Source organism: Bufo bufo, chromosome 2 (genome assembly GCF_905171765.1).
Source record: "Bufo bufo chromosome 2, aBufBuf1.1, whole genome shotgun sequence".
Taxonomy (NCBI): domain Eukaryota; kingdom Metazoa; phylum Chordata; class Amphibia; order Anura; family Bufonidae; genus Bufo; species Bufo bufo.
The window spans coordinates 597,570,461-597,582,893 of NC_053390.1; the positions used below are offsets into that span (position 1 = coordinate 597,570,461).

At 40.2% G+C, this 12,433-nt stretch overlaps 1 protein-coding gene across 8 annotated transcripts in view; it reads left to right on the forward strand.

Annotated features, from left to right (window-relative positions):
* CAMK2D (calcium/calmodulin dependent protein kinase II delta) overlaps positions 1-12,433 on the forward strand; it is a 420,621-nt gene that overhangs the window by 293,753 nt on the left and 114,435 nt on the right. For 4 of the 8 annotated variants that reach the window (XM_040418340.1, XM_040418343.1, XM_040418341.1 and 1 more), the window contains exons 14-15: positions 3,591-3,644; positions 5,376-5,420. The exons of the other annotated variants lie outside the window; for them this stretch is intronic. In XM_040418340.1, coding sequence (XP_040274274.1) covers positions 3,591-3,644; positions 5,376-5,420 — 99 coding nt within the window. The remainder of the gene's footprint in view (positions 1-3,590; positions 3,645-5,375; positions 5,421-12,433) is intronic. 8 annotated transcript variants of the gene reach the window in all.

Consider the following 12,433-nt stretch of genomic DNA (forward strand, 5'->3'; position numbering starts at 1 on the left):
ATTGCGCCGCTCCCTATCATTGTCCCCCTCAGATGCCGCATTCATCGCAGATCGCAGCGCCAAATTTTAATATTAATTCCCCTGAAATTTGTATTGAAGTCCACTTCGATGCGCTCAACATTAGTAACAATTATTGGTCAGTGAGACGCTCTGTGGTAAGCAATGGTTTGTCATTGGACTTTATCAGTCAGGACACAGCAATAATGTCAGTGGCATTATATGTAAATGCAGCTTGTAGGGACATTTACTGTAGATTTACACAAGAAAAACCATGGTGTGAAACCCATCTCAAGACTCTCAACAACAGTTTACTGCTGTGGGAGTTTATGATAACAGCAGAGCCACCGTGCTGCCCATAAACGGAGAGGTGGCTGTGCATGCACAGTGCGTTTTCTATTCTCTTCTATGGGACTTCTGAAAATAGCTCAGCGCGCTCGCTTGGCTATTTTCAGAATTCCCAGAGAAGTAAATAGCGGGAACACACACATGCACAGCCACCTCTCCATTCACCACTATGGAACTGCCGGAAATACAGTAGCTGAGTTGGCGATCAGCTATTTTCCTTCATTTCAGCTGTTACATTCTGGAGATGGGAGTGGGTTCCAGAGGTGGGACCTGCACCTATCTGATATTGGTGGCATATCATACCGATATACCACCATTATATGAGATGAGTATAACCCTTTAAGTCAGCCAGGCCATCCTTTCTATGTGCTCATTGGTGTTGAACACGACTCTTTGCTTCATGGAGATGCAAGATGAACAGCAACATCTATGACAATGTACGCAACTATTCTCCCTGCAATGTGAAGCGCGTTGCTGTTACCGTTGGGATCCTGCCACTTGGTTTACCCATGTGAAAATCAAGTAACTGGAAAATGTATTGAACGTGATTCAGATTAATTGTTGGATAAAGGAAACAGCTTGGCATGATGAGCACTGTGTAGGAGAGGCTGGATGTAAAGTTTTCACCAGGTCGCCTGGACAGCTGGCAGGCTGTATAAATCCATTCTGTAGCCCTTCTACAATCCAGTTAGATGTAAGGGCACAATACACATGCTGTGTTATTTACATGCACACTGTGTGTGTAGTTTTATGAGAATTTACATGTGCATACTGGATATGGTTGTGTATTCTGTAACATAGATAAGTATAGTAACTTCTCACAACTCAAACAAGGGAAGTTGTGGTTTTTTTGGCACCAAAAATAAACCTTGGTACTCGTTGAAAGTTATTTTTACGTAACTGAATTTCAGTTGGTTTCCTTAGAACAGTTACTTTAATAAAATACATTCCTCCTGAATAGAAGTATAACTATGTATATAGCTGGTTGCCTTGTAATTTACTTTCCTTTTTTATTAAAGGAATTAAGTAATGCCAAAAAGTTTAGGAGACCATTTGCTGGTAACACAGTGAAATTCCTCCACTGTACAGTACTGCACATACAGTACTTGGCAGCACAGATTGCTGAAATGTGGGATGATCTGTCACTAGACCTACCTCTTTATGTAACAGCCCTATTAGACTGCCCAATGTTGCAGGATGTGTGCCGATGGGCAGTAAAAACACCCAATAGCGCTAGTTTGCTAAACAGGCCAATACAAATTGAATGTGGGAGGTACAATTGCTGTTGCCTTAGGCTACTTTCACACTGGCGTTTTGGCTTTCCGTTTGTGAGATCCGTTCAGGATTCTCACAAGCGGTCCAAAACGGATCAGTTTTGCCCTAATGCATTCTGAATAGATAAGGTTCCGTTCAGAATGCATCAGTTTGCCTCCGTTCCGCCTCCATTCCGCTCTGGAGGCGGACACCAAAACGCTTGCAGTGTTCTGATTTCCGTCTGATGAAACTGAGCCAAACAACACACACAATGTAAGTCAATGGGGACGGAGCCGTTTTCACTGACAAAATATGGCACAATGGAAAACTGATCCGACCCCCGTTGACTTTCAATGGTGTTCAAGACTGATCCGTCTTGGCTATGTTACAGATAACACAAACGGATCCGTTCTGGACGGATGCAAGCGGTTGTATTATTTGAACAGAAGCGTTTTGCAGATCCATGACGGATCCGCACCAAACGAGAGTGTGACAGTAACCTTATTGCTACTGTGTCCCTTATTCAGTTCAATTGACCATCAGCAGCACATACCAGATTACACGGGGAGATATGCTGCTCTATATTCATTTGCTCATTTATGCGCTGATTGGCAGCATAATTATACGGAACAGTTATCATTGCCTGTTCCTGATAATTGGCCAAAATTTGTTCAGTCTAATAGGGCCCTAAGGGCATGTATAAAGTGGCCAGACCCAATACGACTATGCACAGAAAGCCAGGCATTTGATCCTTATCAGAAAAATGAATATGACAAGAATTTGATTTCCTAGTGTTTTAGTAGGATCCTGACATTTTGATAATTGTTTCAAGGGTCACAGGATAAGTTCTCGTTAGTGAAGAAAGAGCAGTGAAACTGCTCTAGTATTCTGATCCCAACACTCCTAATCTTTTATGCTCCTACTTTTTTATTTTTTTTATTAACCTTAGGTAAGTGAATTTGCCTATTTTTTGGTAATTGGACATATCACAATCATTTCACTGGATGTTAAGTCCCATCTAGTTATAGAAACCAACATGTGCTTTTAGTGACATTCAAAATCAGCCTAAAAGTTGGTTGGGTAGGTGATAAATGTTGGATTGTTTAGCTCCACAGATCATTTAAAGGAGGGGAACCCGATCCTCCTTCCCTCTCAACCACACTACCATTGTACAGAGACGTTTGAATGCTGGAGCAGTGGTCAAGCAAGCATGATGCTTCTCCATTCAGATTCTGTGGGAGTTATGGAAACAGCCATAACATGAGCATGTAACCTATCCAGTGAATAAATTAAAGATCGACTACAACTTCTTGTATATGCAGTAGTGCATCTAACAATTCCTACTGACGCCACAACTCATGTTTTAGGTTTAATATCCCATGAATGACCCTAGTCCTCAAAGTCAGTATAGTATGGCTCTGACCTTTGTGACTCCCACCGTTAAAGATAAAAACAAGTATCCACTGCTCACTGTCACTCTCAACCTTTCCCATCCAGTGGAACTGTGGATTTGGTACTCCTTATTTTGGAATTTTTGCCATGCATTTTATATATGTAAAAGATATGGATATTCTAGTCAGTCTAACTCTATACAAATCAAGCTTCTCTCATTTAAGATCATTGATATTTGAAATTTATGCTGTTGTGCACAAACATGGGGACTGTAGAAGATGCAAACAGTCTGGTTTCTGCAATGTACAATATTGTCAGTTTACATGATAAGTGTGGCATTGCCACTTATTGTATAGTATAGCGTAATTATGTATTCCTGCCAGGCATATTTAGATTAGTCACAGCACTTGACTTGGTCCTCCATTGATTTTCTATAACCACTTCATAGAAGGAAAATTTACAGTTTGAAAACCTTCTCTATGTAACTGCTCTTTTCATTCCTTATATCCTGATCTGTTGACTCTTGATTCTGTGATACCACTTTAAGCATCTTAACAGTCTAAGGCTCTTCTTTGTTTCTATTTTCTACATATCTACAGATAAACAACAAAACCAACGTAATAACAAGCCCTAAAGATCCTACCCCACCTCTGGTATATTTTTCCACCCCTTCACCTATTTTTATATTATCTTTAGTTTGTGCTTTTTGTTTTTACTTTGCTTTTCTAAAGCATTTTGTTGTAGTTTCATGGGGGAAGTTCCTTGTGTGGTAGTGTGTTTCTCCAGCAAACAACCATTCGTGGGTAATATACTGTATGTAGTACTGGCAAGAGCTGAGACACGTGCATGTTTTGTCCCACTGTGAGTAGAGTGTGCTTTGTGTTGCCTCTAGTTTTCCTTTTGATGGGAGAATCTTGATGTCTGAAAATAATTAAGGATTTTCTTCACTGTTACCTGTGCATGGACATCAAGGGGAGCTAACAAAAGTATCGCTGGGCTGGGCAACCACAAATATGACCTTATTCAGATTTCATTTTCTTATATTAAGGCACTCAGACATAAAATTGACTGAAAAATTTCTATTTTGTGTAACGGTAAAAAGTATTATTCACACTGTTAATGTTGTGGATTATTAGGACATATTTACTGCACTGAAACAGGTTTTCTGATAATTTAAAATTGATGATCTATCCTCAGGATAGGTAATCAGTGTCAGGTCGGTGGGGTCTAACCCCCGGCACCCCCACAATTAGCAATTTGAAGGGACCGCAACACTTGGACAAGCCACTTCACAGCATATCAAACACAGCAACATACATTGTACATACATTGTATAGTGGCGGTGTATTACTGATTTAATCCCATTCACTTGAATGGGCCAAAGACATACAAAGGCCATGTGACTTATGGATGTTATTTTACAGGCAGCTCAGCTCCTGACCTTAGCCTGACCACTTCTAATCGGGTGTCACACACTCACCTATCTGATATTAAAGGGTTTCTGTCACCCCAATTTTTGCTATTAAACAGGCTGACATTATACATGTGCAAAAGTCACATGAATTTAACTCTGCTATTCTTTTTTTTCAGTGTGCCCCCTTTTTTGTGCAATTATAACTTTTATTATATGCAAATAAGCGTCTAGGAGCAGGGGGGTGGGGGGCTTGCACCTACTCCTAGAGGCTCCATTCTTCCACTTCATGTCACTCCCTTCTACTCTGCACCGTCCCGTTCAGTATTTGGTGCAGTGAAGCAGCCGGCAAGCGCCCTTCCCTCACTGCGCCTGCGCCGAATACTGAACGGGACGGGGCAGGAGTGAGATTGAGGTGAGGAGAATCTGGTGACAGAAACCCTTTAATGATCTATCCTGATAGGTCATTAATATTTAAAGGTGTTTTCCCATCACTAGGATATGCCCCTTTTGTCTGATAGGTGCGGATCCCAAAGGAGCCCAGAAAGTTGTGGATGGCGCATATGAAATGTTTTATTTCAACCTCATTAGCTGTATTCTTTATATAAGATGGCTGAAGCCATCATTATATTTTATAGCTGTTATGTGCAGTTCATGTCCTACCATAACTAAAGGCTGTTAATCAGTGTACATACACATTTCAATAAATCCTGTTAGTACTACATATTATAAGGTTCTAGTACACTTCTTAGGTAGGCTCTCACCACTATGCAGTGGTACTGAATAAGGTCTTTGCATGCTGCTCTGATAGGTAACCTTACAGATTTCTTTTTTGTCCAGGGACAGTCTCCAGGTTCATTTCATGACAGCTTTTCACTTGTACCTATTGCTGTCAGCATTCCTACATAGGTGTGTTTCTTCCTATTCAACTGTACTTACCTATAGGTACTGTTTTCTCTCTGTTCTTACTCAGGAGCCCCAATCTACTGTAATCCACAACCCTGCTGATGGAAATAAGGTATTGGGACAGAATCGACTCCATCGTGGTTAACAATATGCATATTCATCAACAAACACTTTGACAAGTTTATCCATCGTCAAAGGGAGACCTTCACTAAATGTACATGTTTAAAATTAGTTTAGTGAATACCTTCCATTCATACGGCTTGGTTCCCAAAGGCATACCTCCTAAGCCACGTAACATGCTTTTTGTGTCATAAACAGGCTTATATATACTAATACATTTCAGATTTTTTTTTTTACTTCAGTACTCATTTTAATCATCATACCCACTTTTGTATTTGTATTTCTCCTCTTAAACGGTGTTCTATGTCTTCTGCATGCAGAACTCCATTAATAGCGCTTTTTGTAGTCTTCGTAATAAACAAAGCAGACATTTCTCATCTGCCATGTTGGGCAGTTATGGAATAAGTAGCTACAGTTACAGCAAAGTCACTTTCTTTCCAATTGTACTAAAATAAAACCTAGTTTTTAGTGGAAATTATTTGAAACAAAACTCCTACTATGTCTATAAAGGGCTATCTCGGGTGTCCTGTGTATTTGAAAAACAGAAATGGAGTGAAGGAGGAATTAGTGGATGTCTTTTATTATTTTATCTGGCACAGCCACCATTTATGTAGGCAGGGATAGAAATGAACTCCCCTTGGTCCCTCACATGTACAAAAATGGCAGTAAATTAGCTAAGATACCTAAGCCAGATGGTGGTTGTTCTCGCCATTGTACTGCAAATCCAGTTTATTCACATAGCACTGTATGCAATTGCCACAATATTCACACCTTCTCATATTGACTTCCAACTTTGATTTTGGCATAAAAACAGTATACGGTTGAAAGAACAGAGGCCTGTAGTGTAAGCAAACCATAATTAACACTATAATATGGAACTGTAATTGCAGGATCACAGATGGTAGAAAATTGCACCAAGGTACTTTAGGTTCAAAGAATTTATTTTACAAACCTTTCTGTATCCCGCTATAATCATTTTCTATCCAGCGGCTCTAGAGGTTCTTTTGAAATTGTACCTAAAATAAAATTTTAAGATAATTCTATGTTGATCTCAGGGCACAAACATCAATAAATTAATAAGAAGAAAATAAGTATGGAAATCAGTATATTCTTTCTTATATATTGATCAAGTATTAGTGTTTTAAAGTAATACTAAAAAGGTTCAGATGTTCACAAAACATAAAATAAGCCTTTTATTAGTTTTCGATTATGGAGCAATATACAGAGTTTGATAACTATAGTTGTTTGACTTAGGCCTCCTGCACACGGCCGTTTTTTTTTCCCGTTTACTGGCCGTTATTTGCGTTCCGTATACGGTACCATTTATTTCAATGGTTCCGCAAAAAAAACGGAATGTACTCCGTATGCATTCAGTTTCCGTTCCGTTCTAACATAGAACATGTCCTATTATTGCCCGCAAATCACGTTCCGTGGCTCCATTCAAGTCAATGTGTCCGCAAAAAAACGGAACACATACGGAAATGCATCCGTATGTCTTCCGTTTCCGTTCCGTTTTTTGCTGAACCATCTATTGAAAATGTTATGCCCAGCCCAATTTTATCTATGTAATTACTGTATATGCCAAACGGAACAGAAACGGAAACACAACAGAAACAAAAAATGGAACAACGGATCCGTGAAAAACAGACCGCAAAACACTGAAAAAGCCATACGGTCGTGTGCAATAGGCCTTACAGTAATAATGACAATTATCTATTAGGTTAGGCTGGCCAATTTTGCAAGTGACAGACAGAACAGCCATATTTGTTGCAATTTTTTTTAAGATGCTAATTCTAGATAGACAACAGATATAGGTAAATGTTGACTTCTAATATTCCCCCCAAAATTCCATTTTGTCATTCTTAGGGCTGTTCTCCCTATGTTAGCGTTATCCTCTGTTCTGGACACTGCTTATCGTGCAGGAGCACACAGCATTATTCTGATTTATAATGGGTGTATCTCTGCATGACCTTTCTCCTACAGGATCACACTGACAGCTTTATATCAGCATGATTCTTTAGCAGTAAGCTCGTGCAGAGGAACATAGCATTATAAATCTGTATAATGACGTGCAGTGTCCAGAACAGAGGCTAACGCTCACACACGGAGCGTAATTTCCGGACTGCACATGCTTGTGCGGAACAGCCCTTTAGACACTCTTTATTCTGTAGACCTGACTGCGTAGGGTTGCCACTTTCTACAAGACTGTCCTTAAGTTCAGATTCCGTTAACAGGCTGATATCTTGAATTTGGTTATTTGCGGGCCAGAACGTATAGCTCTTCCAGTGCTTGCTAGTGATCCTAGTTCTGTGACATAAAAACCAGCCACAAACCGTTATCCTACTGACATCATTTCACCTTTTGGATGAGGCTTTTACAAAAAGCTATGTTTATTGTTGTCAAACTTATAATTTCTCTGCAAATATTCATAAGGAATCCACGTGGCCCATCCAGGCGATTTTCCGTTATTGCGTTATAGCGTTTTTGCTCGCTGACTTCCCGGAGCCACAACATTTTTATCTTTTTGTTCACATAGCTGTATGAGGGCTTGTTTTTTGCAGGTCAATTTGAACTTTCTGATGGTGCCACTTATTATTGCATATGATGTAGTAGGAAGCTGGATTTTTTTTTTTTATTGGATGGAATTGGAAAAAGAGCTCCATTCCTCCACAGTTTTATGGGTTTTTATTTTTACAGCATTCACTATGTGGTAAAACCCAACCATGCACTTTATTCTTCGGGTCAGTATGATTCCAACAATATTACATTTATATAGTTTTACTTTGTTTTCATGCTGGAAAAAAAAGACTTTGGAAAAAAATTGTTTTCTTTTCATGGCCGTATTCTGACATCTATACCTTTTTTATAGTTGCATCTACGGAGCTGTGTGAGAGCTAATTTTTTTCAGAACGATCTGTAGCTTTTGATCCCATATTTGGGTGACTTTTTGATTTTTTTATTAAATTTTTTGGGGGATATGAAGCAATGAAAAATGGTGAACTTTGATCGTTTTTCTGTTACGTCATTTGTCGTGTGGGATATTATTTTTATAGTACAGGCATTTTTTGACATGTCATTGCCGATTAGTTTTTTTTATTATTTTCACTTTAATTATGGGATAAGAGTGGTAAATTCAACTTTTTTTTTATTTTTTTTTTTTTTTTTACTTTTTTAAGGCCCTTAAGGGGACCAGATTGTGCAATCATTAGATTGCCCCATCACAACAATAAGACCTTATTCAGACATCAATGAATCATAGACTTGTGCTGTCCCTGTTCTCTATAGACAACACATACCCATTGATTTAAATGTGAGCATTCACACATCTGTGATTTACCAAGGTCCAGGGGTCACACCATCCCCTGGCCTGTGTTCTTCACCATATGCTCCCTGCTTGAGTTTATATAGAAAAAACTTCCTTAAAGAGGACCTTTCACCGATTATTACACTATGAACTAAGTATACAGACATGTAGAGCGGCGCCCGGGGATCCCACTGCACTTACTATTATCCCTGGGCGCCGCTCCGTTCTCCCGTTATGCCCTCCGGTATCTCCGCTCACTAAGTTATAGTAGGCGGAGATTCCAGTCACTAAGTTATAGTAGGCGGAGTCTGCCTTTGTTCTGCTCTAGCGCTGGCCAATCGCAGCGCAGAGCTCACAGCCTGGGAGGTTATTTTCTCCCAGGCTGTGAGCTCTGCAATGCGATTGGCCAGCGCTACAGAAGAACAAGGGCAGACTCCGCCTACCATAACTTAGGGAACGGAACTACCGGAGGGCACAGCAGAAGAACGGAGCGGCGCCCGGGGATAATAGTAAGTGCAGTGAGATCCCTGGGCGCCGCTCTCCATGTCTGTATAGTTAGTTCATAGTGTAATAATCGGTAAAAGGTCCTCTTTAAAGCAACAGCCATCTCCAAAAAAAAAAGTCTTCCACAGTGGTTGTTGCACACTGAGCAAACACCATCATTTTGGAAATTCCAGAGGACACAAGAACAACCGCTATAAATATGTGGTTTTGTACCACATTCACCACAGTAAAAGATTACAGTAGGTTGACATTTCTGACAGTTTTTCCATGTTATAGGACCCGGAAAAAAAAACCTGCAGCCCCAGACCAGTCATATAACGGAAACATGTGGTGCCCGATGGACCCCATATAATCAGTGGGGTCCTTCAGGATATTGTTAGGGTGCCTGGGTTTTTTTTTGTTTTTTTTTAGGAAAATGCAATGGAGGCCCCAAAGAGAGCACCAGACACAGATGTGAACATAGCCGGAATCAGATTTTCCGTCTGTAGGGTATTCCTATGTTAATACATTAATCAAAACTCTCAAAAATAAAAAATCTTTGTTGCCCTTAGCAGCTAGTCACAGTTCAGTTTTCATTCTATCAGAGCAGTTTAAGAAGCTGAACTCGGGTTGGCAAAGTTTTTCTTTCATAAAATAGGCCCATTGTTCAATAGAGCAAGCACTAGAATCACTAACATATTTAATTTAGTAATCTCAATAAATTCAAGTTTATCTTTGGGACCACAACTTCAATACATCTATGCCTATACATGCTACTACAAGGACACACAAAGGAGGTCACTTATTAAAACGCTGTGTGGATCCGCCGAAGTTATGAAGAGGCGACAGCACCAGTCTATCTGTAAGACTGCTCCCTTGCTGTCTTACATTTAGATCATTTTCTGCAAGAGTCGTAGAAAATGATGAATGAGACGGGCCTGCCGCCCTGTCCCCTTCTCCGCCTATGCCATACCAACTTTTTTTTTGATCTACCACAATCTGCACTAGAAATATGGCTAATATAGGTGTATTTCTGGATAGTAAATGAGCCCCCCCCCCCTTCCCCATGTGCTTGAGCGCATGTATCCTATAAAAGTCCATATGGACATAGGCATATAATGATACAATTTCTCTAGCAGCAATGTCTCCTGAGATCAGCAATTAAATGTTGGTTTTAACATATTGGGGAAGATTTATCAAAATTGGTGTAAAAGAAAACTGGCTTAGTTGCCCATAGCAACCAGTCAATTTCAAAAGGAGCTCTAAAAGATGGAAGGATCTGCTTGGATGCTATGGGCAACTATGCCAGTTTTCCTTAGTACCAGTTTTGATAAATCTCTTTCATTGAATTTGCATTATAAGGTTTGAGAACATCTGGTACTTGTTCATTTCCTGCTGTTTTATTCTGTACTTACCAACTTTGCAGCTGGCAAATATTGGACAAATAGGCCTCGCTCTAGGTGTGGCCCAAACCCTGTGGGACTGCCCGTATGTGGGTGAGTTTTACTTGAGCCCAAACCATTTTCAGCCCGGGACAGTCCAAATTTTACTCTGGCTGAATTTTGATAGGTAATCCCCAGGATAATTTCCTTACATACATTTAAAATAGGCTAGTAAAGCTCATCAGAATGAACCAAACGCTACGCTTTGGATAATCCATGGTGGTTAAAAAGTTCCATTGAAATCCCTTAAAGGAAATGTGTCATCCGAAAATGACCTATTGTTTAAATTACGTTTTTATGTTTAACATAATTTTTCGTGATCTTATTTTTAATTTTCCATGTCAATATCTTTATTTAAACAAAAACCATAAAATCCTGACTTTTTCGGACTGGCTAAATAGGCTACTTTCAATTTTCCGTAGTGAATTCTGGCAGGCTTTTCCGGCAGATAACAGCCTGCTGGAATCTAATGGATCCAGTACTGCAGGAGAGAAACGGAATGCCCACCTGCCCCATTAAGTATAAATGGGACCGGCGGAGATCTGTATGCTGTTCCAGGAGCGGAAAGTCAGACGGACACAAACTACTGCAAGTTACAGGTTGTGACCAGATAATATTCCGTTTGTCTGCCGGAAGCCTAAGAATTGGCGCCACTTAGTCTGTACAGATCATTTTACTGCAGTTTTCTGCTTATCTATACATAGCGGTGATATAATTACAGGCAGGATTAGAATGACAGATAACACGAGATCCACCATTCACAATAGGTTATTGTCAAAGCTTATCTAATCCTTCCTTGTACAATGACCTCTGCACACCATAGAAGTCAATGAGGTCCCCTCCTGACTATCGTGTCTATGGCCCATGGGGCTGCCGTAAAGCAATTTTCAATGCTTCCTAAAATGCTATTAAGAACAGCTCAGGAAAGATGGCAGCCCCATAATCATATTCAGGAAAGAGAATTAAAAAATCTGCAATTAGAAAATAAAAAGATTAGAAGAAAAGGATACGTGTTACTATCTGGTTTAAACTAGCAAAATACATTTTTGGCGACACATTTCCTGTAATCTTTTCTGCCAGTTAAAACCTGATAGTGACACCTTCTTTGTTTGTAAGTTGTTTTTATTTTCTGACTGTAGATTTTTTTTATGGGGCTGCCATTTTGCCTGAGCTGTCCGTAACCGTATTTAGAGATATGCTTTACAGCAATCACCATGGGCCGTAGACACAATGCACAGAATGGAGCCTAATTGTCTTCTATGAAAGATCCTGTGTTGTCTACATATAGGTGTCACTTGTCATTTTTTTTTTTTTTACGGCCTGTGGTGATGATGAGAATACTGCTAAGGCTACTTTCACACTACCGTTCAGAGCGGGTCCGTTTGATGTCTACACAGACGGATCCGCTCCTATAATGCAGACGTTTGGATCCGTTCAGAATGGATCCGTCTGCATTATAGTTTAAAAAAAAAAATCTAAGTGTGAAAGTAGCTTCAGACGGATCCGTCCAGACTTTACATGGAAAGTCAATGGGGGACGGATCCGTTTGAAGATTGAGCCATATTGTGTCATCTTCCAACGGATCCGTCCCCATTGACTTACATTGTAAGTCTGGACGGATCCGCTTGCCTCCGCACGGCCAGGCGGACACCCGAACGCTGCAAGCAGCGTTCAGGTGTCCGCGTGCTGAGCGGAGGCTGAACGCTGCCAGACTGATGCATTCTGAGAGGATCCGCGTCCACTCAGAATGCATTAGGGCAGTACGGATGCGTTCGG